Here is a 20,534-nt window from a genome sequence, read left to right as displayed (position 1 = left end):
GGTTAATATGTTCTGTGTGTACTCATGCTGTAAGTATCAACCCAGTCTGTGTGTGTTGCACGCCATCCCTACGTTTTCACTCTTTCCATTCACTTTGTTAAACACACACACACACACACACACACACACACACACACACACACACACACACACACACACACACACACACAACACAGCATACTGTGTAGATGTTTAACAAATATATATAATATAATAATAAATATATTATTTATTAATATAATACATAATTAATATCATGTATAGCTCACAGTGAGACAGTGAGTTTCTGTACTTCCTAGTCAGTCTCTTACTTGCATCAGCCATAAGAAATCAAAAATTCTGCTTAACAACAAATATTTGATGGTTATTTAGTGAATTTCTCAGAACAGGTACAGTGTGTAGGCTGTAGGCTGTAGGCTAAAGAACTGACCTAATATACAATTGTCGACAAAAAAGAAAGGGCCAGAGAGCCACATCAATATTGTCGACTCATTCTTACTGAAATGTTTGTGTAATTCTAATAGCATCACTGTATATCCAGAGCTGTTGTCAGTACATTTGTGTTTTGGGTTAACATATATGACCAAAGCAGTTTGTTGTTCATCTCAATTCAAGTGGACTATTTACAGTATATTATCATGATATGAAAGATGATTTTACTACATGACTTATTACTGCACCAGGTGTTGGTGTCCAACAGAGGGTTGATTGACGCCCCCTTCAGGCTGTCCAGCCCCGACAACAGCTTTGGCCGCTGTTTCTCCTTCAGCCCTGAGGAGGGCGTTGTTCCCCCTGGGGCCAGTCAGGTCCTGGAGGTCACATTCCACAGCTGCATCCTGGGAACTTTCTCTCAGGACCTGCTGCTCAACATCACAGGACAGCCTCAGCCACTCACCTTGACCTTCAGGTGAACTTACTTATCATAAACTGTAACTAGGGGGGTACGGTGGTGCAGTGGTAAGCGCTGTCGCCTCACAGCTCGAAGGTCCTGGGTTCGATTCCCACCTGGGACGATGTGAACGCTGAAGGAATGCGTGCCCGTCCGCATGTCCTCGAGTGCTCGCCGCCCGGGTGGGGTCGTCAAAAGGGCCTTTATGTGTGGAGTTTGCATGTTCTCCCCGTGCCTCCCGGGGGCTTCCTTCATATAGGAACCCCCTTCACCAAAACATGCAATATCCTGGTTGCTAATGTGGTTCCTCCTCTGGTCGTTAAGGGCGCCTGTTCGGAGGGAGGGGAACTGGTTGGAATAGCGTGAACTCCCACGTGCTATGTCCTACCAGTGAAGCTTCCCCTGTCAGGTGAAATGAAGCGGCTGGCTAACTGCCCATGTCTCGGAGGAAGCATGGAGCCAGTTTCGGCTCTCCCCAGATCGGCAGAGGGTGGAGTAGCAACCAGGATAAATAAATTAAATGAGCACTAATGGGGGATAAAAAATCGGGGGGGGAAATGTAAAAAAATAATAAAAATAAACGGTCTGTAACACTGTCAGGGTTCGTAGGGTGTGACCACACCCACCATTTGTTTTCTTTGGACTGAACCATTGTGGAAAAGCGTACTTTTCCCCATTTTTGTATTTGGTTCGTTTAAGTTCACAGTGCCCAATTACAAGTGAACCAGGTCCTGTAAACCAGCCATTCCCAACCTGTGGGCCGCGAAGGTATTGCAAGTGGGCCGCCAAGTCATTTGCAAAACATTACGATCTTAGTGGGGCAAACAATATGATTATTATTATGTATGAGAATGCCTACCTACCCTCAATTATAGAGATCAACAGTCACATATACATTTTCTCCATAGACATTTGAATCCCCCCCCCTTCCCCGTTTCTATTTTTTGCATTTGCTCCAGGTGAAATGTTTTATGGTCACTCAGGATCCAGTAGGTCGCTGGTTGGCTTGGTTCCAGCCTTAAAACTCGCTATATAAGGATTTTTTGAAATGTCTATGGTGAAAATGAATGGGAAATTCTCTTCCGGGGCTGGAGACGTCACATGACTGTTGAGCTCCATCATAGTTTGATAGTGTTTGATAACTCTCATGACATGTGGGTGTTCATCCTGATGGCTCATGTTCTTCTGTTTTCAGGGGTTGTGTCGTTGGCCCCACTTTCAACTTCAATGTTTTAGAGCTCAACTTTGGAGATGTGGCCTTTGGTGAGTCTTGAGATTTTTACCATGGCGCTGGGCCAGCGGCCCCGCCGGGGTCATAAGATGGAAAAAGTCAGGACAGTCAGTCAGTCAGTCAGTCAGTCAGTCACTCACTCACTCACTCACTCACTCACTCACTCACTCACTCACTCACTCACTCACCACAGTCAGTCATGGACGTTTAGTGGGAAAATGGCTGTAGCTGGGGATAGGAAGGTGCTAGAGAGTCAGGATTTGAGGCCTGGGTAGGATTAGTGGTTCTGGGGATATGGGATGTTTTTTTTGAGGGGTGGGGGGGACAGGGATGCAATGGGCTTAAAGGTTTGCGCTTGTTCCTGGTGAAACTGTAAAGTAGCGTCCAAACTCACCAATAGTGATCACACTCAATCCCAACGTTCAGCTTAGGTGCAAGGCCAAAATACACTTAAATCAAAAGGAACAGGCCAGCACTCTAAATGTCCTTTCAAACTTTAACGAGCATCTGGGACAGAGCGCAGCGATACAACAGACGTTTCAGCAAGAAGCCTTCCACAGCGTTGTCCCCAAACTATAAAGTAGCAAACAACACTGATGCTGAAACCATGAATTTATGGATATTTGAATACCCTTGGTAAATGAGGCTGATAAATGAGAAAATTAGTCTAAAAGTTGCGAACTTTCACTCAAAGAAGCTTGTTATAGTGGCCCCTGTTTGCCCTGGCATTAAGGTCTGATAACATGAAAGACAAAATTGACGTTGTTTTCCACATAGACTGATTTCCAGAAATGCATAAGCCACGGCACATGGTACGGCACGGTTTTCACATTGAACTGGGTATGTTTGCATAATGGGTTTGGAGAAAATAATTGTATTGATGTATGCTTCAATGTTGCAGCTCAGAATCTCACTGTGCGCAAGGAGCGGTTGGGCTATAGAGGGGCTGGGGAATGGAACAGAGCATTTGTGCAAAACATAATAATCCTGCTTTAAGACCAGTTTACTGAAAGTTCTCAAAGTATTTGGACAATGAAACCTTTTGGGCAGATTTATAATAGTGCTCCTACACAGGTTTCAAGATGTTTATTACCTCTCTGGTTGTATAAGTACACTCGTGTGAAATCCTGAGGCCAGGAGGCTCCATAGGATATAAAATGTAAGACAATTGTATTTATTGCATAATTTGTAGTTTATTTATTTTTTCCTCCATATTCCTCTCTTTTTCTCTCCCTCTCTCGTTCCAGGCTTCCCCCAGACATTGAGCTGTACCCTCTCTAACACTTCCCATGTGCCCATGACCTTTGCCCTGCGCGTCCTGGGGGACGGGTTGGGCTCTCCCAGTGTGACCAGCGCTAAACACGTGTCTGAGCTGACCAGGACCCAGTGGCAAGGCAGCGCTGCTCCAGACCCTCAGGCACGGCCTGTGGAGTTCACCCTCAGCCCCGCCTCGGGCACCGTGCGCGCCATGTCAGAGGCAACCATTGAGGTAAAACCACAAATACAGAATCACATTTCAACAGTCACTGCATCAGTGTTCACTTCCATGGCAACGCTACAGTAGCAAATATTGTAAGGCAACCATCTGAAATCTACCAACCAAATTACTGTTGATAAGAGCCAATTTAAATGGTAATGCTGTCTCTATTTGACCTTTTGTGGTCTCACACTGTGTTCCAGGTGACGCTGTGCTCCAACACAGTCAGGACATACAGGCTGGCGGTGGTGGTGGATGTGGACGGTGTCGGGGAGGAGATCATGACTCTGCCTATCAATGCCAGGTCAGATACGTGTACATATATATACAGTAGATTTGCTTGACTTCAGATTTGCATGAAGCTATGCAATTACCATTGTGATTTATGAATACGCCTATTATTAATACATTTATTTCATTCTCTCTCTCTCTCTCTCTCTCTCTCTCTCTCTCTCTCTCTCTCTCTCCCTCTCCCTCTCTCTATCATAGGTGTGTGGTACCTGAGGTTGTGGTGGAGACTCCAGTGTTGCACTTTCAAAGGTGTTTTCTTGGTCACCCATATGAACAGCAGGCGAGACTGACCAACACCAGCATCCTGCCTGCCTGCTACGGCGTGCTGGACCAGGTTAACCCCACACTATTACACCTGCTGGACCCAACACAGTCTCACAGATAATTGTAAAATAGCAACGTTTTGGACCAACGTTGCTATGTTACAATTTCGGCTCCAAAATTGTAAAATGGTTAGGGTTAGGGTTAGGGTAGGGGGAGGGGTTAGAAACGGAAAATCTCCGTAAACCACGCCCAAACCACACCCACCCCTGTAGAAACGTACGTTACCATTTTACAATTTCGGAGCCGAAATTGTAACATAGCAACGTTGCTCCAAAAACGTTGCTATTTAAAAAAAAATTTGGAGATCGGGTTGGCTGGACCAGGTTAACCCCAAACTATTACACCTGCTGGACCAGGTTAACCCCACACTATTACACCTGCTGGTTGCAGAATGAGGAGAGTCTATCTGTGTGTCCTTGTGTTCAGGAGTATGAGGAGAGTCCGTCGCTGCTTTTTGGCAGTTCCCTTCCCAGAGGACTGATCCCTCCCCACAGTTCAGTGGAGGTTCCTCTGTTTCTGCTGGCTAAGATCGTCGGCAGGCTGCAGCACACTGCACGTATTGCTGTGTTTGGCAGAGCACAGCCACCTCTGGTCAGTGGCAATGTGTGTGCACTTCTGAGTGTGTGTGTGTGTGTGTGTGTGTGTGTGTGTGTGTGTGTGTGTGTGTGTGTGTGAGTGAGTGAGTGTGTGTGTGTGTGTGTGTGTGTGTGTGTGTGTGTGTGGTGTGTGTGTGTGTGTGTGTGTGTGTGTGTGTGTGCGCGTGCGCGTGCATGCGTGTGTGTGTGTGTGCGTGTGTGCGTGTGTGTGCGTGTGTGTGTGTGTGTGTGTGTGAGTGTGTGTGTGGTTGTACTGATTGTGTGTTTTGATATTATGGTGTAGGTTGGTATTATGGGTTTCAATATCCGTTGTGGGTATTTTCCTCTCCTCTCCTCTCCTCTCCTCTCCTCTCCTCTCCTCTCCTCTCCTCTCCTCTCCTCTCCTCTCCTCTCCTCTCCTCTCTTCTCTTCTCCCCTCCTCTCCTCTCCTCTCCTCCAGGAGGTGGTCTTGTCATGTATTGGACAGGGTCCAACGGTACAGGTTCAGAACCCCCAGTTGGACTTTGGTAGGATCCCGGTTCTGACGGACGTTACAAGAACTCTGCAACTGTTCAACCAGTCGCCTATCACAGCCTACTTTACTGCTCACATGGTACATCATACGCACATACACACACACACACACACACACACACACACACACACACACACACACACACACACACACACACACACACACACACACACACACACACACACACGTCTCTCACCACACACATTAGCACTCACACACATGCATGCACATACACACACACTCATCCTCCCATCATCCATCTGGATTCTTTTCACAAACACTCACTCTGTCTTCCCCTGTTTCTCAGAGTCATTAATTATCAGTTTAATTGAGTGTGTAATTAATGAGTTAATTGGTTCAATGCTTTGTTAGCTCTGGAGATAATGCCTGTTCAATTTCAACTCCTCCCAGTGAGTAAGTGATTTTGCTTTGCTTGGACCTCTTTGTGTTCTCATTGTGGTCTGATAACAAATGAATGCTACACTATACCAGGGCTGTACAACAGTGACATTTTATCCAAGGGATACGACGTGTGATTTTTCTATTTAGTATCACAGGAAGGAAATATGTGAGCATTATCTAGGAAACTGATTGAATATGGTTCAAATGTCATAGTATCACATTGGTATTTGCATGGTGTTGTTATGTAGAAATATATACATTTTAATGAATGGTATAGTATCAATAATTGTAATGTTTTTTTTTACTGTTTAAAAACAGCTATATATTTCAGATGACCTACATCTTAACTTCATCTGTACCAGTCTGTACCTACTAGTTGGTTATCCTACCCAGCAGAGGGAGCTATTAGGTCTTACTGGATGTCAGGCAGCTACTGTACTACCTATAACATCACATGGTACACATACATGCTGATATGATGATGCACTTATATGATATTCACATCTATCTTTCTGGCTCAACAGGTCTATATACTGTAGCATGGAGAGAACAGTTAGAGGAAGGCTATTTTCACTCAGGTCTCAGGGATGGAGCTAGTTAATGCATACATACTCTACAAAACTTTGAAAAGATTCAGAAAATACTTTTATAATAAGTCTGGTAGATTTAGCCTACACATCACCAGATGAGGCCAATTAGGGACTTTGAACTGGCAGGCAATCAGTCCCACAGACTGTGTGCATTTAGCAAATCAGAGGGCTCAACCCATCCATCACCAAAAAAGAAAGAACATGCCAACTACATCAATTAGGAGTACAAAATGAACAATATCAAAGTTATTTGGTGTAGGAGAGAGCGCAACTATTGGTTCTTGACAATGGTTACGTCATTGAACTACAATATTTGCATGAACCAATACTAACGACTCCAGATTAATATTAAACTGGTTTAATTTTACCGTAACGTCAAGATGAGAGGAAGACAGACGTGATTTCATCTCAACATTTGCAATTTGTCTGCAACAGTGAAGTGGCTTGAAAGGTATTTTGGTCTAAGGTCAGCATCAGTGTAACTGTGCCCCCTGTGTCTTCACTCTGCAGGTCCACAGGCAGTCTGCTTGTGGTCTCCATGGTTTGTGGAAACCAGTGAAGCCCTCCAGACACTTCAACTGGCCAGTCTTCAGACAGGAAGCTAACTGCTCCTGTCTCTCTATTCCCTCAGGTCCGTGTGAGGTCCCTGTGGCGTGTTGAGCCCAGTGAGGGTGAAGTGCCACCAGAAGGCCAGCTGGAGCTCAGGTTGGTGGCGCACCTGAAGGACTCACTCCAGTTCCAGGACAAGCTGGAGGTGGCCATCCAGGACAGTCAGACACACACGGTCCCTCTGTCCGCCACCGGCACCGGCACCACCATTGTCAGTAACCGGCCCTTTGCCCCCAGCCTGGACCTGGGCACACACTTCAGGTAGAAGGGACGGAGTGAAGTGCACCAGTGTTCCCCCAACACTCATTTTGACTGAAATGTATGATGTGATATTGAAACTGAAAACCGTAAAAGCAGTATAGTAATCTCCAAAGAGCCATGTGTCCACCTGTCTCACCTCAACCTGTCTTATCCTCTGTATGTCCTAAGCCATGTGTCCACCTGTCTCACCTCAACCTGTCTTATCCTCTGTATGTCCTAAGCCATGGGCCATGCGAGTACCGCTTCAGGCTGACCAACCATGGCCAACGGCTGCATCGAATGTTCTGGGGGACCGACGACTCCCCGCTGTTCCCTCGCAAAGGCTCCTTGCCCTCAAGCAAAACGCCCAAGGGGAAGAACGTGTCTCGCCGGATCTTCCTTCCCTCCATCTCTGGCCCTAGAAAGGGGGAGGTTCTGGGCAGTGGATCCCTGATCTGTTCCACCAGAGAGAGGCCGCTGTTCACTCTCAGCCCCTCTCGTGTGGAGCTCTTTCCAGGCTGCTCCGCTGACATGGTGCTGACAGGTTCTTCAGATTCCCCCAAGGTGACACAGCCGTGTGCGCCGCGCACGCACGCACGCACGCGCACGCACACACACACACACACACACACACACACACACAGACACAGACACAGGCACACGCACACGCACACACACACACAGACATGCACGCGCGCACGCACGCACACACACACACACACACACACACACACACACACACAGACACACACACACACAGACAGACAGACACACACACAGACACACACACACACACACACACACACACACATGGAGAGTTAAGCGTATACAGTACATGTTGTAGATGTGTACATGTTCTTGTCTGCCCAGGTGGTACGAGAGCGTCTGGTGTGCTGTGGCATTGTGGGTCACCAAGGCTGCTATGAGCGCATCATGACTGTAGACGTTACCTGTCGCTTTGTGGCTCCTGTCCTCAGCATTTCCAGCAAGCAGCTCAACTTCTACATGGAGAAGGTGGGTGAAATGATGGTTGACTGTGCTTTCTCCAGGATAGTTCTATAACACACTCTATAGTTCGTTAGAATTATTCTACCTTAGACGTGTCTTTAACTTGTTCAATTAATTGCATTGGGGACGTGTATATACATGTATGTCTTACAGGTCCCAGGAAGGAGTCTAGTGCCCCTGTATGAGAAGCTGGTCTTTAAGAACATCTCAGCTCTGTCTCTGTCCATGGATCTGTCTCTGGTGGAGGAGCCCTTCTCCCTATGCAAGGCCAAGGGAGACCCCGCTTCAGCTACCACCAAGGTACACATGTCTCTATGAACGTTTGTAGAAAGGTTAGTCATAGGGCTAAGAACAACGTGATTAACTTGCCACAAAAAGGGTGCATGGCTAGTGTTTGTCCGTGGCCAATCACAAGCCAACGCGTGACCTACTGAATCGTGACCATAAAACATTTCACTTCACTAACACAGACCACACCATAGTTCGAAACAGAATTGATTTATTGTAGTTTGAGTGTTTGGGTGCAAGTCGTAATGGGGTCGGGGTGCGGATGATGTTGATGATGTTCGACTAGTCAGGAACCCGGGGGGTCGAGACTCAGGGTGGGGGTAACGTCTCCGGTGAAGCGCCTCTTACATTTGGAGCGCGGCTTCACGGGGATGGAGTCCCGGCTCCATCGGCCCCCCCGTGGTTCCTGTGGGCAGAGGATAGAGATTCAAGGTTATGCAGATGCCAACAGTGGCCCTAGCTAACATGTTTTAGAATTGTTGTGGGAGGAAACCGGAGTACCCGGGGAAAACCCACGCAGCACGAGGAGAACATGCAACTCTGCACGTGCTGCCCGTAATGAATTAAATTAGGGTTGGGCGGGAGGGTTGTTACATCTGATGTATTGTTACATCTGGTGCAAACAGGGTTTGGTGGGATTGTGGCGTTATATATAGGCTACAGTAGATTGGGTTGATTGAGCCCAGGTGAATGGATTGGAGGAGGTACAGGTGATTACATTTACATGGTGATGAGTGACAATGGTGTGGTCTCATGTTCCTGAACCTCAGTTATCTTCAATAACTCCATTTCACTAACACAGACCACACCATAGTTCGAAACAGAATTGATTTATTGTAGTTTGAGTGTTTGGGTGCAAGTCGTAATGGGGTCGGGGTGCGGATGATGTTGATGATGTTCGACTAGTCAGGAACCCGGGGGGTCGAGACTCAGGGTGGGGGTAACGTCTCCGGTGAAGCGCCTCTTACATTTGGAGCGCGGCTTCACGGGGATGGAGTCCCGGCTCCATCGGCCCCCCCAAAAGTACTTCAGATGGCCATGTGCGCATGGGCTCTTCGGACGTCTTCGAGGTTGTTGTGGATGTATGTGTGGTAGGCTTGGGAAGACCAGCGGCCCAGGATTCTGACGGTGTGGTCCGGGAGGCCTTGTCTGGATGCTGTTGTTGCTGCGCCGATTCGGAATGAATGGCCGGAAAACAGATCTGGAGAGATTCCTGATTTGAGCAGGACGTGACGGAGGTGATGGTGGAACCAGAACCGTGTGGCGACTCGGCCTGATTCGGTTGTGAACAGAGGATCGTGGGGAGAGGAGTGTTTTGCCAATCTTCCGTTGATGTAGTTGATGATTGGTTCGTAGGGACTGAGAAATGAATTAAGGCGGAACAGAAACACTGGGTGAGAGAGGCCGACTTGGTCGGTCTTGCTTCTTTTTAGGTTGTACCTCAGGGTGTCGGGTGAGTGGACGGTGATGTCGGACAGACTGGCGTGCTGTAGGGGGTTGTACTTGGAGGAGTTGGTGGTAAACTCTGAGCAGCGGAGGAAGCCGAAGAAGGCCAGGAGAAACATCGCTTCAAGGGTGGAGTCGATGGCGGGAGTCGAGTACCCTGCACGGAGAGTGAGGATACACCTGGTGAGGAGGTCGGTCGTCAGGGGAAGGCGTTTGGGAGGAAGTCGAGGCTCGGCCTTTCGGAGGCCTTTGATGAGCATGGTGACGTGGGGGTGAGAGATGGAGGCTGCAGGTGCTCCGGTGAGTAGTTTGATGAAAAAGTTTATGCCGCTGAGGTAAACTTGGATGGTGGACGTGCTGATCCTGAGAACTGTGTGAGCGTAAGTGATGAAGCTGGTGACGGAGATGGTATTGACGGACGGGAAGGGGAGGTGATGGGCGTTATGGAATGCTTTGAAGGAGCACCAGCCAGAGTAGTATGAGGACAGGGTTTTGGGGGCTAGGCTGTTCAGTATGAATTGTTGCGTGGAGGCCACCAGGTGGAGGAGCGGAGGATTCAGGGGAAGATGGTGGTCGAAAACGGAGGGATCGGTGTCGGGTGAAGGTCTGAGTCGGGTGCCAAGGATCTGAATTTCTGGAATGAGAAACGGGAGAGGGAGTCAGCGATGGAATTACAGTGACCGGGAATGTGGGCGGCACGGATGATGAATTGGTGTTGTGCAGAAACCAGGGTGAGTCTGCGGATGAATTTCATTATGTCCAGTGATTGTGAGCGTCCTTTGTTGATGATGTCGACTGTGCTGAGGTTGTCTGTGTGAATGAGTATGACCTTTGTTGACCATTCGTGCCCCCATAAGATTGCTGCAATAATGATGGGGTACAGTTCCAGGAGTGCGGAGGATGGTGTGAGGAGGGACACCTCCGGTGGCCAACCGGAGGCGAACCAGCGACCGTTGTAGTATCCGCCGAAGCCGGCGGAGGCTGCGGCGTCTGTGAACAGCTGAATGTCGTCTGGCTTGGTTATAGCGTCCTCGTAAAAGAACGAGATGCCGTTCCACGACTCGAGAAAGTCCCGCCACAAAGTGAGCTCCAGCCTACACCCGTCGTCTAGGGTGATGTAGTTGTGGAGGGATGGAATGGTGGTGGCAAGAGACAGCAGGTGGGAGATGAATGAGCGGCCTTGGGGGATAATGCGGATGGCGTAGTTGAGGTGCCCGAGCAAGGACAGGAGCTGACGCTTAGTGCAACGGCAGGCGAGGAGGTGGTTGGAAATGTAGAGGGAAATGCGGTGGAGTTTCTCGGTCGGAAGGGAGGCTTGGAAGGTGACTGAATTCAAGGTGATTCCGAGAAACTCGAGGGACGTGCAGGGTCCTTCCGTCTTCTCCGGGGCCAGCGGAACCCCGAGCTGGAGGAAGACGGACTTGAGGGTGGAGAGGTCTTGTGCAGGGGGAGCTGATGGTGGTGAGACTGTGAGAAAGTCATCTAGGAGGTGGACGATGTATGGGATGTGGTGTTCGTTGGTCAAGATCCAGCATAGTGCCTCGGAGAGAGTGTCAAATATTTTAGGGCTGCTTTTGCAACCGAAAGTGAGGCGGACGGCGAAATAATAAGACCCCTTCCACAACACTCCGAAAAATCTCCAGAATTCTGGCTTGATGGGCAGCACCTTGAAAGCGCTGGTTATGTCGGCCTTCGCCAGCCAGGCACCACGGCCGGCGAGGCGGATGAGTTTGATGGCGTGGTTAATTGTGTGGTAATTCATGGAGAAGTCCGGGCTGGGAATGAGGCTGTTGATGCTAGGAGTGGATGAGTTGTGGGGGGAGGAGAGGTCGATGATGAGGCGCTTTTTTCCAGAGTATTTCCGTGTTGCTATTCCTATGGGGCTGATGCGGTATGTGATGAAGGGAGGGGCTGGGAATGGGCCAATCATAAATTTGTCGGCCACCTCCTTGGCCAAGAGCCTGTCTACTGTGTCTGGCTCGGTGAGGGCCGACTGGAGGTTGTGGCAGGTGAATGATATGGTGGGAGATGCCATGATGCCCGGATGAAAACCAAAAGTGAAACCATGGGTGAGGAAGTGAACGAACTGTGGGTCGGGATGGTTCCTTAAGGCGTGTGTGAGTGCTGTGATGTTGACCGGGGTGCTGAGGTGGTGGCCTAGTCATGCTGTATGTGTGGTTGGACTGTGAGGGCAGGTCGGTCTTGAGTGGGCGCCGCCGCAGTATGAACATGTATGCAGGAAGCGGCACCCTGCTATGTAGCAACCTTGGCTGTTGAAGTTGTTGCATATCATGCGGCCCCCTTGATACAAAATGGGCCGCCCCTGTTTGTCCGATCCCCCCCGTGAAGTCGGGCCTTGGCCCTGCATGAGTGGTTTGGGAGTGATGGAGGGAGGAGGGGCGTTGCTGAGCCGTGAGAAGACTGAGGGGGTGGGAGCGGGAGGGGCCGTGGGACGAGGTAGTGTGGTGGCGACGACGCAGATGGTGGCTGGGTGGGAGGGTGCCCCGCACAGAGTGCAGATAATGGCACTGCGTGCCGCAAACACCCTGCAGTACAGCTCTGCATCGAGTGTGCCCCAGTATGTTCCCTGATTGAACTGTTGCAGCCGGCCTGCTGCCTGGGAAGCGAATAGTATGTGGTAGGTGTAAAATGCTGTTCCCCCGAAACGCAAGGCCAAATCCAAGATGGTGGAAAGGTAGGCGTCTAGTTCGGCCCTGCGCTCGGGGTACACTGCGCATATGGTGTCTCTGAACAGGGAGAAAGAGTAAGCGAACTCAATGGAGTTTAGCTCCCTGGAACGGGAAGGCCTGGGAGGTTTGAGCTGTGAAAGGCCGAATGCCGTGAACAGTTCCCGAGGGTGGGTGGCTTCTGCGGTGGAGGGTTGGAGGAGTGTGGCGAGGTCGGTATATGTACCTGACAGAATTTGTTGCCTGAGTGCGGAGGAGACCGGGGAAGGCGTTGCCTGCTGGGGCTGAACGGCCGGAATGGCGGTGGCTAGGGTGTAGGGTGTGGCTTGGGCGGGTCCAGCGGACGGATGGACGGGTGCGAGGAGGGAAGGAAGGACAGGCATGTTATTAAATACAATGGGGTGATGGGGGAGGGTTGGGGGGAGGGGGGGGGGGAGGGTTGGGGGAGGGGGGAGGAGGGTGTCGAAAGGGGTAAGAACAGAAGGAAATGAGCTGATGATGATGTTGGGGGCCGTGGTGGCCGTGGCAACGGAAGCGGTCGCTGCGGGTGGGGGCCGTTGGTGTAACGCCGCTGTGGCGGGCGGAGCTAGCGGGGCTCCGGAGCCGTGGGCAGAAGGAAGGGGATGGGAGGGGAGGGGGGGACGAAGGGACGTGCGTGCTTGGGTGACTAGTGATTGCTCTAACTGTGGGAAGGTGGAGAGCAAAGCTGACAGAACCTGATATGCATTGGGGTGATGGGGGAGGGTTGGGGGAGGGGGGGGGGAGGTTGGGGGAGGGGGAGGGAGGGTGTCGAGAGGGGTAAGAACAGGAGGAATTGAGCTGATGATGATGTTGTGGGCCGTGGTGGCCGGGTGGGGGGGGCGAATGCTGAGGGGGGTGGGGGGGTACAGAGCCGCGATGGCAGGCGGAGCTAGCAGGGCTCCGGTGTCATGGGCGGAAGGAAGAGGATGAGAGAGGAGGGGGGGACGAAAGGATGCATGTGCCCGGGTTGCTAGTGTGTCTTCAACCTGTTGGGAATTCAGGGAAGACAGAAAGTTTATTAAGATGTTGGCTGTATTGGCAGAGGGATTTGCTGTGGGAATGGGTGCTGATACGACCTGGCCTGAAGCTGCAGCAGTGTGGTGGGCGGTGACGTCACTGGGAAGGTGGGAACGTTGGTAGGGTGTCGGAATGTTTGCCGGTGGCACCAACCCGGAAGTCCAACGCCGGTAGAGGGTTGCCTTGTTGTCAGACCGGACGTATGGGATCCCTCTGTCTCGGAGTGCCTGTTGGAGGCGTACGACTGTCCAGCTTGAGATGGTTTGTTGGCGGGGAGAAAAGCTCTGTGGCGAGGCGCCGGCGGAGCTGTGTTGAGGCTGGGGGGACGGGCCAGCGGAGCGGTGGTGTCGAGGCTGGTGTGGCGGGCCAGCGTAGTGGTGTTGTTGGGGCCGGGGGGACGGGCCAGCGGAGTGGTGTTGTTGGGGCCGGGGGGACGGGCCAGCGGAGTGGTGTTGTTGGGGCCGGGGGGACGGGCCAGCGGAGTGGTGTTGTCGAGGCTGGGACGGGCCAGCGGAGTGGTGTTGTTGAGGCTGGGACGGGCCAGCGGAGTGGTGTCGGGGTTGGTGTGACGGGCCAGCGGGGAAGGTCGCTGATCGGCGGCCGAGCCGTGGTGGTAGGCTGGCGGTCGTGCCTCCTGAGCGGTGGCCAGCTTGAGAAGAAGGGCCAGCTGGCGCGCCGCGGTCGGGTGGTGGGCCGGCACTACGCCTCTCGTGGCGGCCGCCTCTCGTCTTCGGACCCCGGCGTGTTGGTGGAGAGGACTGGGGTGACCGTGCCCGCGCTCGTCTGTAGGGCGCTGCCCGTCTGACCACCCGGTTTCGGCCCCGGGACTCCCGTGATGTTGGAGTGGGAGACCTCGCGGAGCTGGTGGAAGCGGAGGGGCTTTTCTCTCTTGGAATCTGCCCCGGCGCCAGAGATGCGCGGGACATCTGAGACTCCGTCTCCGTGATGGGGCTGCCGAAGAGGTCCTCGTCGGACGCCAGGAGGAAAAACTCCCCTTCGCCCTGCTCTTCTGCCATGGTGAGCTTTTTTCTTTACTTTCTTCTTTCTCTTTTCTTTGCTAGCTAATTCTGCCTTTGGTGGCTGTGGATCTGATTTGTCGTTTCGTTTTGAATGTTATCTGTTTTCTCTTAGCGATCAGGTTTGTTACATCTGATGTATTGTTACATCTGGTGCAAACAGGGTTTGGTGGGATTGTGGCGTTATATATAGGCTACAGTAGATTGGGTTGATTGAGCCCAGGTGAATGGATTGGAGGAGGTACAGGTGATTACATTTACATGGTGATGAGTGACAATGGTGTGGTCTCATGTTCCTGAACCTCAGTTATCTTCAATAACTCCATTTGGAGCAAAAACAAAAATAAAGACAGAATCGAAAATTATTTTTTGTTTTGTCTATGGAGAACATGAATGGGGAACTCACTTCCGGGGCAAGAGACATCACTTGAGTGACTGTTCAGCTGTGTTTGTGTGTGTCTCTCCAGGCCATGGTTTTAGGTGAGGGGATGTTCAGCTGTGTTTGTGTGTGTCTCTCCAGGCCATGGTTTTAGGTGAGGGGATGTTCAGCTGTGTTTGTGTGTGTCTCTCCAGGCCATGGTTTTAGGTGAGGGGATGCAGGCTGAGTTGTGGGTACGCTTCAACCCGGCTTTCTGCCTGGATAAAGTGTCACGAGTGGCTAATGAGGTAACAACAATGCATTTCATTTGTACACTTTCTACTCTGTTCTCCTTTAAAGTCACAGTTTCCATCTTAGGGCCACAACTCAAAATGGTGTTTAGTGTAAACAATACATACATGTTCAATATCTACTTCTGCTCACTTACTTGTTTATGTATAATGTCCACTATTTTGAAAATGGTTTCCAGCTCCTGCAGGTGCGCTACCAGGGACACCCGCAGCAGGACATGGTGGGGCTGAAGGGGGAGGTCCACTTTCCCAACCTGCACTTCTCTTCTAGCAGCCTGGACTTTGGCTGTGTACTCAACCGCACAGAGACCCAGAGAGAGCTCACCATCACCAACTGCTCCCCGCTGCCTGTGTCCTATCGCTGGACTTTCCTGATAGACCAGAACACTGTCAGGTACATTACATTTGACCCAAATCACTTCCCTTTACACATGTACCCTATATATACAGTATATAGATACAGTATATGTCACATTTTGGGGGTCACGTTTTTGGTTACACTCAAGCAATTGTGATGTCACTAATGCTGTCACTATGACATCATCGTGATGTCACTGATGATGTCATAGACCTTGTGACATCGTCACTGATGATGTCATAGACATTGTGACATCATCAGTGATGATGTAGATTTGTATATCATATTTGAATATCTTCTCCATGATATTACTGGGAAGAAGACATCTTTTACAGATCATTATGAAAGGAGGAGAAATAATTCAGCCAAACATGAACCGTTGTGTTTTCATCTGTACATAAATTATATAACTTTTGTCAGCTGTAAGAACTGGGGCATATTGTCCACCATCTCTAGCTTCTGTTGTGTTCTCTCTCTCTCTCTCTCTCTCTCACACTCACTCTGTGTGTCTCACACACACACACACACACACACACACACACACACACACACACACACACACACACACAAACACACACACACACACACACACACACACACACACAAACACACACACACACACACACACACACAAACACACAGATGCTGCAATCCCATTAGGCACTTTTCTGTACCAATCAAATATGACAGTGGTGATCTCTCTGTCACTCGCTCTCTCTCTCTCTCTGTCTGTCACTCGCTCTCTCTCTCTCTCTCTGTCACTCTCTCTCTCTCTATCTCTCTCTCTCTCTGTGTCACTCTCTCGCTCTCTCTGTCACTCGCTCTCTCTCTCTCTCTGTCACTCTCTCTCTCCACTGACAGGCTGCTGAAAGTGAGCTGTTCTTTGTTGCTCAGCCTTTGAAGTGTAGATTTCTTAGCGAGATGGAACGTTGGAAAACACACAGACAACTCTCCACTTTACGTGAAGGGAGAGAATGGCTGGATCAGAGATGATGAGGAGACAACTCTCCACTTTACGTGAAGGGAGAGAATGGCTGGATCAGAGATGATGAGGATGTCAGAGAGGAGTTCTTTCTGTTTTGAGTCCTCACCATCTGGTCCTCTGTCCTCCACACCAGTGGCTTTTACTCTTTCTCAGAGGATCCACATTTTAAAAAGCTCTCTTTTTAAATGGTTTCTATTGGCAACAAAATACATCCTATGTTTTGAAGACACTGACCTGCAGGACTTTTTTAGCCTTAACATGTAACATTACTGGGACTTTGATATTTTCTGATCTTCCCTATAGGCCAAACCCAACGGGCAACCTCCGGTTCTGAAACATGAAACCAATGGAGAAGTGCTTTAAACCTGTGTTACACTTTTCCCCCTAATGGGCAGCAGGGAGCGACTACACTGGCCGATTAATAAGAAGATAAGAAGTCAGATTTTATGGAAGTCAATGGGGAAATTAGCCTACTTCTCACTTGATTTATTACCTCAGTAAACACTTTCCTAATGAATTGGTCTCAATCGCTAATTTCAAGTCTTCAATACAGCATGATTGATGGTCCAATTTAGAATAAAATAAGACGATAAAGCGGACTATGTTCTGTGGCATGATTGACACACACACACACACACACACACACACACACACACACACACACACACACACACACACACACACACACACACACACACACACAGCACAGCTTTGAGCTGGCTTCACTCACTAAATCTCTTTCATTCTCTTCATGTTTGTCCAGCACTTCACTGCCATCTATCCTGACCTGTTTCCTGCTGCTGCCTATTAAAATGCCTCTTAATTATAGAACACTTGGTTTAATTAACTTGATGGATGCACCCAGTATGATCCCACGGGGGAAGAGAGAGAGAGAGCGGGAGAACAGACAGAATATGACTGATAGTGATTTGGGGGAGCGGGGCGTGCTAAAGATATTGTTCACTGCTATGGTATTATTGTGATGTGTGTTTATGTTATATTGTAATGAACTGTGGGTTCACTTCATTGTATGTGGATGTTACTCTGGTACTAGTCAATCAGGACAGTCTGTCTGTACTTCACGGCTCTCAAAGTTGGTCCAAAAGATAAGGTCAAAATAAGGCAGGATATCCAGTCAAAATAAGGCAGGATATCCAGTCAAAATAAGGCAGGATTTCCAGTCAAAATAAGGCAGGATATCCAGTCAAAATAAGGCGGGATATCCGCTCATTTACCCACTTGTGATTGATCGAACTTCCTTCCAGTCTGAAGCATTTCTTTCTTTGGAAGATGACAAGTTCCTCTGTCCAAATTTGACTCTGGTACCTCACATTTCCATAGACAGCAGTCTGTGACACAGTGCCTTCGTTAACTTCTGATACAGACACTGTTATAAAGTGTTCCATCTTCCATCTATTGCACATCTGTTTCACTGATGATGTAGATGCCTTTACTTTAATCACAAGAAAAAAACATTTACTTTAAAGATGCTTTTATTATCCTCACTGTCCTGCAGAGAGATGGAGGCTCCTACACTGTCCCTGGAAGAGGAGGAGGAGGAGAGACACCCAGAAAATGAGACTGAAGAAAGGAGGGCTTCCCCTCGAGAGCCTTCTCCTACCTGCAGCCTCCTGCCCGAGGGCGAGAGCACCACGCGGTGCCCTGTACGTGTGGAAGAGGTAGGGACATGCTAAAGACCACCACACGGTGCCCTACCTCATTGCAGTGTCTGCCTCACTGCAGTGTCTGCCTCACTGCAGTGTCTGCTTCACAGCAGTGTCTACCTCACTCCAGTGTTGGCCTTACTGCAGTGTCTGTCTACCTCACTGCAGTTTCTTCCTCACTGCAGTGTCTACCTCACTGCAGTGTCTACCTCACTGCAGTGTCTACCTCACTGCCGTGTCTTCCTCACTGCAGTGTCTGCATATACTGTACTGTAGTGACATTATGTGATGCATAACTCAATAGTACAAACCACTAGTGCACATTTCCTACTTTAAGTGATGAATTCCAAGCCGTAACAAGACCTCAGACATTATGATGAGTTACTCCACAACAAAGAATGCAACTCTTCACTACAGAGAAGATTTGAGAGAGAAGATTTGAGAGAGAAAACACCTGTTGTCTCCCCTCCGTCTCAACACAATTTGTTTTGTTAAACATGAACCAAAGTGAAGTCACTGGCTCCTCCTTGTGTGTCTGTAGGTGTTTGACGTCTTGCCGATCTATGGTCAGCTGCAGCCCGGGGACCAGCAGGCAATCACCTTTACCTTCTATGGCCACGCCTACGTCAGCAGGGAGGTGGTGGTGCAGTGCCATGTGGAGGAGGGGCCTACGTATGACATCACACTCAGAGGAGAAGCCTCAGAGATCACCTACAGTCTGGACTCCACCCACATCAACCTCAGCCAGCAGGTCTAATGTGACTCCATAGTTGTTTTATATTATGCTGTACAGTCGGCTATATATCAGAAAGGTTGCATCTCTAAAACGTTTCTCAACTATAGACCCAATCACAATATGTTTACAATAACGTCCAAGTAGACATCGCCTGCATCATGTACGTACAACTTATGGAGCGGAGCAAACAGGGCGGGGAACAACTGAGATAATAATTTGGCCTAATTTACCTGTTGGGCCACAGAAAAAATAAAATAAAAAAATAGCTTGAGTTCACCCGAAACTAGCAGCTGGTCCGACCAGTGGTGAGATCAGATGTTACTGTTGGGGTAGATTTGGTTTATCAACACAGTACATAAAATAAACACAACCAAATGTCAGATAGGTCAGACCACCATGTTAACTAGGGTATCGATCTTTATAACAATTATGACTGAAAATGACAACAGAATTGAACAATAAACAAGTTTGTGAAAGTACCTGTTGTTGTTAACGCAACGTCACGGTGATTCGGTCTATAGAGGTGAATTAAAAGCGTTGAGCATGGACACGGCCTTAAACGTATACTTCCTCTCTTCTGCTGCCAGCTGTTTGACCATGTAGGGGAGGCCGAGGTGATGCTGAGGAACAGCGGCAAGGTGGGCTTCAGGTTCACCATGGGGCTGCTGGAGGAGGACGAGGAGGAGGCAGGGGGACAGCGGACGGCCCGGGAGGACCAGCTGCAGACAGGTGCACAGGAGGTGTTTCCTGTGGAGGAGGAGCTGCAGACAGGTGCACAGGAGGTGTTTCCTGTGGAGCTCAGGCCTGGACAGCCCATGGTCAGCCCCGCTGCAGTGAGTATAGACCCCTTGACGGCACACGCAGGGTTCCCAGTCCCCACGCGCCCTGGAAAACCTGGAAAAGACTTGAGCAATTTTCCAGTCGTGGGAAAACTCATGGAAAATGAGAGAAATAGTCAAATGTCCTGGAAAATCTTGTGTTGTCTTGGAAAGTTATTTCAACATTCTCCCATTTTGCTTTAGCTGAGAATGACATGCTATCAGAGCTCCCCAAAAAGGATAACATTGCCATCTGAAAGGGCTAATATTAACGATAAAAATTTGGTGGTTTATAGACCAGAGTATTTTGAATTGGCTCCAGTTATGTTGTGGAAACGCTGTGAACGTCTGTGTGTGTGTGTGTGTGTGTGTGTGTGTGTGTGTGTGTGTGTGTGTGTGTGTGTGTGTGTGTGTGTATGTGTGTGTGTGTGTGTGTGTGTGTGTGTGTGTGTGTGTGTGCACGTGCGTGCGTGTGTGTGTGTGTGTGTGTGTCAGGGCTACGTGGAGGCCGGTGCACAGCAGTGTCTGCGTGTGTTCTACCTCCCGGGCGTCCCCGAGGTGTTTGAGAAGCGGCTCCAGCTGCAGGTGTCTTTCCTCCCACCACAGGACATCAGTCTGACCGGGGAGGGAGTATTCCCCAGGGTCTGCCTGGACCTGC

At 49.6% G+C, this 20,534-nt stretch overlaps 1 protein-coding gene across 1 annotated transcript in view; it reads left to right on the top strand.

Annotated features, from left to right (window-relative positions):
* Positions 1-20,534, top strand: part of hydin (HYDIN axonemal central pair apparatus protein) — a gene marked incomplete at both ends in the record, with an annotated part of 89,581 nt that overhangs the window by 8,037 nt on the left and 61,010 nt on the right. The window contains 18 exons of the mRNA XM_083654157.1: positions 684-907; positions 2,085-2,152; positions 3,368-3,609; positions 3,801-3,901; positions 4,087-4,222; positions 4,639-4,815; positions 5,248-5,400; positions 6,946-7,184; positions 7,406-7,727; positions 8,034-8,177; positions 8,325-8,471; positions 14,208-14,429; positions 15,220-15,312; positions 15,504-15,709; positions 18,175-18,337; positions 18,864-19,073; positions 19,646-19,891; positions 20,372-20,534. The exon at positions 20,372-20,534 is cut by the window's right edge and continues 12 nt beyond it. Of these exons, the coding sequence (XP_083510283.1) occupies positions 684-907; positions 2,085-2,152; positions 3,368-3,609; positions 3,801-3,901; positions 4,087-4,222; positions 4,639-4,815; positions 5,248-5,400; positions 6,946-7,184; positions 7,406-7,727; positions 8,034-8,177; positions 8,325-8,471; positions 14,208-14,429; positions 15,220-15,312; positions 15,504-15,709; positions 18,175-18,337; positions 18,864-19,073; positions 19,646-19,891; positions 20,372-20,534 (3,256 nt within the window). The remainder of the gene's footprint in view (positions 1-683; positions 908-2,084; positions 2,153-3,367; positions 3,610-3,800; positions 3,902-4,086; positions 4,223-4,638; positions 4,816-5,247; positions 5,401-6,945; positions 7,185-7,405; positions 7,728-8,033; positions 8,178-8,324; positions 8,472-14,207; positions 14,430-15,219; positions 15,313-15,503; positions 15,710-18,174; positions 18,338-18,863; positions 19,074-19,645; positions 19,892-20,371) is intronic.

The sequence above is a fragment of the Poromitra crassiceps genome, assembly GCF_964638095.1.
Source record: "Poromitra crassiceps genome assembly, chromosome: 18".
In the NCBI taxonomy this organism is placed as follows: Eukaryota; Metazoa; Chordata; class Actinopteri; order Beryciformes; family Melamphaidae; genus Poromitra; species Poromitra crassiceps.
This window is presented reverse-complemented; position numbering and strand designations above follow the sequence as displayed.